Genomic DNA, 6,000 nt, shown 5'->3' on the forward strand with positions numbered 1-6,000 from the left:
CACAAGTCGGACTCAAAGGTAGTAATCTCAGGATTGCTACCAGTGCCACGAGCTAGTCAGAGTAGGAATGTCAGGATAGATAGGATGAACGCGTGGCTCGAGAGATGGTGCAAGAGGGAGGGATTCAAATTCCTGGGGCATTGGGACCGGTTCAGGGGGAGGTGGGACCAGTACAAACCGGACGGTCTGCACCCGAGCAGGACTGGAACCGATGTCCTAGGGTGGGTGTTTGCTAGAGCTGTTGGGGAGGGTTTAAACCAGGGGTGGGCAAACTTTTCCATGCAAGGGCCACATTCAGAAATTCACAATTTTAAAGGGCCGCATAGTATATTAAGTAAAATAATTACTTCACCCGGTTATGATTCTGGGCGCCTCATATAGAACATAGAACAGTACAGCACAGAACAGGCCCTTCGGCCCTCGACGTTGTGCCGAGCAATGATCACCCTACTCAAGTCAACGTATCCACCCTATACCAGTAAGTAACCCAACAGCCCCCCCCCCCCCCCCCCCATTAACCTTAAACAAAATAATTACAAATTTTTTTTAAAATGTTTTTTTTTTTTTAATTTTTTTTTTTTAAATGACTTGGTGGGCCGCATAAAGACCTTTGGCGGGCCGCATGCGGCCCGCGGGCCATAGTCTGCCCACCCCTGGTTTAAACTAATGTGGCAGGGGGATGGGAACCGATGCAGGAAGTTGGAAGGTGGTAAAACAGGGACAGAAGCAAAAGGAAGTAAGGGGAAAAGTGCAAGGCAGAGAAGGCATAGTCAAAAATCAAAAAGGGCGACAGTACAAGGGACAGTGACTGAGGGGGGCTCAGTGAATAGGCCCAGTAACACTAAAAGGAATAAAACTGGAGATGTTAAGATTCAAAACAGAGGTAAAAAAACCAACGTAAGTGTACTTTACCTGAATGCTCGTAGTATTCGGAATAAAGTAAATGAGTTGATGGCACAAATCATCGTGAATGACTATGATTTAGTGGCCATTACTGAAACACGGTTAAAGGATGGTCACGACTGGGAGTTAAATATCCGAGGGTATCAAACTATTCGGAAGGACAGAGTGGATGGTAAGGGAGGTGGTGTTGCTCTGTTATTTAAGGATGACATCCGGGCAATAGTAAGAGATGACATCGGTGTTATGGAGGATAAGGTTGAATCCATTTGGTGGAAATCAGGAATAGTGAGGCGAAAAAGTCACTGATAGGAGTAATCTATCGGCCACCAAATAGTAACATTATGGTGGGGCAGGCAATAAACAAAGAAATAACTGATGCATGTAGAAATGGTACAGCAGTTATCATGGGGGATTTTAATCTACACGTCGATTGGTTTAATCAGGTCGGTCAAGGCAACCTTGAGGAGGAGTTTATAGAATGTATCCGCGATAGTTTCCTCGAACAGTATGTAATGGAACCTACGAGGGAACAAGCGGTCCTAGATCTTGTCCTGTGTAATGAGACAGGATTGATTCATGATCTCATAGTTAGGGATCCCCTCGGAAGGAGAGATCACAATATGGTGGAATTTAAAATACAGATGGAGGGTGAGAAAGTAAAATCAAATATTAATGTTTTGTGTTTAAAGAAAGGAGATTACAATGGGATGAGAGAAGAACTAGCTAAGGTAGACTGGGAGCAAAGACTTTATGGTGGAACAGTTGAGGAACAGTGGAGAACCTTCCAAGCGATTTTTCACAGTGCTCAGCAAAGGTTTATACCAACAAAAAGGAAGGACGGTAGAAAGAGGGAAAATCGACCGTGGATATCTAAGGAAATAACGGAGAGTATCAAATTGAAGGAAAAAGCATATAAAGTGGCAAAGATTGGTGGGACTGGGAAATCTTTAGGGGGCAACAGAAAGCTACTAAAAAAGCTATAAAGAAGAGTAAGATAGAGTATGAGAGTAAACTTGCTCAGAATATAAAAACAGACAGTAAAAGTTTTTACAAATATATAAGACAAAAAAGAGTGGCTAAGGTAAATATTGGTCCTTTAGAGGATGAGAAGGGAGTTTTAATAATGGGAATGAGGAAATGGCTGAGGAACTGAACAGGTTTTTTGGGTCGGTCTTCACAGTGGAAGACACAAATAACATGCCTAGCGACTGATAGAAATGAGGCTATGACAGGTGAGGACCTTGAGAGGATTGTTATCACTAAGGAGGAGAGTGATGGGCAAGCTAATGGGGCTAAAGGTAGACAAGTCTCCTGGCCCTGATGGAATGCATCCCAGAGTACTAAAGAGATGGCTAGGGAAATTGCAGATGCACTAGTGATAATTTACCGAAATTCACTAGACTCTGGGGTGGTCCCGGTGGATTGGAAATTAGCAAACGTGACGCCACTGTTTAAAAAAGGAGGTAGGCAGAAGCAGGAAATTATAGGCCAGTGAGTTTAACTTCGGTAATAGGGAAGATGCTGGAATCTATCATCAAGGAAGAAATTGCGAGGCATCTGGATAGAAATTGTCCCATTGGGCAGACGCAGCATGGGTTCGTATAAAGGCAGGTCATGCCTAACTAATTTAGTGGAATTTTTTGAGGACATTACCAGTGCAGTAGATAACGGGGAGCCAATGGACGTGGTCTATCTGGATTTCCAGAAAGCCTTTGACAAGGTGCCACACAAAAGGTTGCTGCATAAGATAAAGATGCATGGCATTAAGGGTAAAGTAGTAGCATGGATAGAGGATTGGTTAGTTAATAGAAAGCAAAGAGTGGGGATTAATGGGTGTTTCTCTGGTTGGCAATCAGTAGATAGTGGTGTCCCTCAGGGATCCGTGTTGGGCCCACAATTGTTCACAATTTACATAGATGATTAGAGTTGGGGACCAAGGGCAATGTGTCCAAGTTTGCAGATGACACTAAGATGAGTGGGAAAGCGAAAAGTGCAGAGAATACTGGAAGTCTGCAGAGGGATTTGGATAGGTTAAGTGAATGGGCTAGGGTCTGGCAGATGGAATACAATGTTGACAAATGTGAGGTTATCCATTTTGGTAGGAATAACAGCAAACGGGAGTATTATTTAAACGATAAAATATTAAAGCATGCCGCTGTGCAGAGAGACCTGGGTGTGCTAGTGCATGAGTCACAGAAAGTTGGTTTACAGCTGCAACAGGTGATAAGAAGGCAAATGGAATTTTGTCCTTCATTGCTAGGGGGATGGAGTTTAAGACTAGGGAGGTTATGTTTCAATTGTATAAGGTGTTAGTGAGGCCACACCTGGAGTATCGTGTTCAGTTTTGGTCTCCTTACTTGAGAAAGGACGTACTGGCACTGGAGGGTGTGCAGAGGAGATTCACTCGGTTAATCCCAGAGCTGAAGTGGTTGGATTAAGGAGGAGAGGTTGAGTAGACTGGGACTGTACTCATTGGAATTTAGAAGGATGAGGGGGGATCTGATAGAAACATTTAAAATTATGAAGGGAATAGATAGGATAGATGCGGGCAGGTTGTTTCCACTGGCGGGTGAAAGCAGAACTAGGGGACATAGCCTCAGAATAAGGGGAAGTAGATTAGGACTGAGTTTAGGAGGAACTTCTTCACCCAAAGGGTTGTGAATCAATGGAATGTATTGCCCAGTGAAGCAGTTGAGGCTCCTTCATTAAATGTTTTTAAGGTAAAGATAGATAGTTTTTTAAAGAAAAAAGGGATTAAGGGTTATGGTGTTCGGGCCCGGGAAAGTGGAGCTGAGTCCACAAAAGATCAGCCATTATCTCATTGAATGGCGGAGCAGGCTTGAGGGGCCAGATGTCTACTCCTGTTCCTAGTTCTTTTGTTCTTATGTACAGTAGATGGGGGCCCCCCCAGCTTCGCTCATTTGCTGCTGAAACCCAAATTCGTGGCTTTTCTTCTCTCGAGACTTGAATATTCCTCTGCACTTGTGGCTGGTTCTCCCACACTCCTTGCTCCATTTGAGGCCATTGAAAACGCTGCTGCCCTCTGTTCTCTCACAACAAGTCCCATCCACCCCATTACCCTCTGTGCTCACAGACCTATATTTGCTCCTGGTCAAGCATTATCTTGATTTTAAAAGTCTCATCTTTGTATCCCTCAAGGGCCTTGTGGGATTTTACGACACTGTCAACAGGCCCACAGGAGCAGCGATCCTGCTCCCTCCAGGGGGCCAGCACAGCAGTGGAGTGACTCACGCAGCTCCAGCTGCCGAAGCCGGTGTCAAACGGGCACCGAGGGTCTGCGCAGGCGAGCTGCGTGAACTCATGCATGAGCGCTATTTGCTTCTCAGCGCCCTCCACAACGCAATAGAACTACAGAGGACCCGGCACGGAATAAAATGAAGCCCCCACCAGGAGAAGCCAGCCCACCAATCGGTTGGCCCCGATGGCGGGCCAGGCCATGGTGGAGGCCTCCCCTAGGGTCGGACCCCCCTTCCGCCCCCCCCCCCCCCCCCTCACCAGGCCGCCCCCTGCAGGATGGACGGCGAAGTCCCGCCGAGTAGGACGACACGTGAACGACGCCGGTGGGACTCGGCCTATCCCGGCGGCCATTCGACCCCCTCCCACGCAGAGAATCACCAATGGTGCCGATTCCCCGGTCACCGGAGAATCGGCGGAACCGGCGTCGCGTGAATCTCCCCCACCCCCCAGCGATTCTCTGACCCGGCCCGGGGTCAGAGAATCCCGCACAGTGTTCTGCGTACAGTCCAGACAGATCATTCCAGACATGAAAAATAAAGATACGGCATACATGAATACACAATGTAAATATATAGACACAGGCATCAGGTGAAGCATACAGAGTGTAGTACTAGAGTAGAGATTTTGTAGAGATCAGATCAGTCTATACGAGGGCATTCAGGAGTCTGGCAACAGCGGGGAAGGAACTGTTTGGTTACGATTAATTCGCTGGAGTTCGAAGAATGGGGGGAGGGTGAAAGAAGAGGGAATCTCAGAAACCTATAACATTCTACAGGACTAGACAGGAGTAGCTGCAGGAAGGATGTTCCTGATGGCGTGGTGGGTCCAGAGCCAATGGGGCAGAGTCTGAGATATGTTTAGACCATTTAGGGCCAAAGCGAGGAGAGAAACGTCTTCACCCAGAGAGTCTGGGAACCTGTGGAATTCGCTACCACAGAAAGCAGTTGAGGCCAAAATATTGTGGGCGGAATCCTCCGTCCCACTAGCTGGATAATGGGGTTTTCCCATTGTGGGCACCCCCCACCCCCACCGTCGGAAATCCACGGTGCCGGCGAATCTAGCCGCTATGCTTACAAGAAGGAGTCAGATATAGCTCTTGGGGCTAAAAGGGATCAGGGAACAAGTTATTGAATTGGATGATCAGCCATGATCATAATGAATGGCGGAACAGACTTTAAGGGTCGAATGGCCTCCTCCTGCTTCTATTTTCTCTGAACATCACACACAATGTCTGTACAGCTGAAAACAAAACCTTGAACATTTCTCCCCCACCATGTATTCTACAACATATCCCGCTTCAGGGAGGAACAAGAGGAAGAACACCACACTTACCCAGGACTCGTGCTTGCAGCGTAACTTTTACAGAGGCATTGTTGTTGATCTTGTTGGTCATGACCATTTCCTCTTTGATAACCCCTTCCTTGTGGGCAACGTATTCGCACTTAACTCGGTAACCTGGATGGGAGGGGAAAAGGTCATTACACAACAGAAAAGGTCAAAGAAAGCCCAAGGAGCCGAGCCCTTCAGAAAGAAGGCAGCACGCTAGCACAAGTGGGTAGCACTGTGGCTTCACAGCGCCAGGGTCCCAGGTTCGATTCCCCGCTGGGTCACTGTCTGTGCGGAGTCTGCACGTCCTCCCCGCGTGTGCGTGGGTTTCCTCCGGGTGCTCCGGTTTCCTCCGGGTGCTCCGGTTTCCTCCCACAGTCCAAAGACATGCAGGTTAGGTGGATTGGGCATGATAAATTGACCTTAGTGACCAAAAGGCTAGGAGGGGTTATTGGGTTATGGGGATAGGGTGGAAGTGAGGGCTTAAGTGGGTCAGTGCAGACTCGATGGGCC

General features: G+C 47.5%; 1 protein-coding gene across 1 annotated transcript in view; it reads right to left on the bottom strand.

The window, feature by feature from the left end:
- The window catches only part of c3h20orf27 (chromosome 3 C20orf27 homolog), a 104,257-nt gene that overhangs the window by 39,341 nt on the left and 58,916 nt on the right, over window positions 1-6,000 (bottom strand). Inside the window, exon 4 of the mRNA XM_038793203.1 lies at window positions 5,494-5,616. Coding sequence (XP_038649131.1) covers window positions 5,494-5,616 — 123 coding nt within the window. The remainder of the gene's footprint in view (window positions 1-5,493; window positions 5,617-6,000) is intronic.

This window comes from Scyliorhinus canicula, chromosome 3 (genome assembly GCF_902713615.1).
Source record: "Scyliorhinus canicula chromosome 3, sScyCan1.1, whole genome shotgun sequence".
Taxonomy (NCBI): Eukaryota; Metazoa; Chordata; class Chondrichthyes; order Carcharhiniformes; family Scyliorhinidae; genus Scyliorhinus; species Scyliorhinus canicula.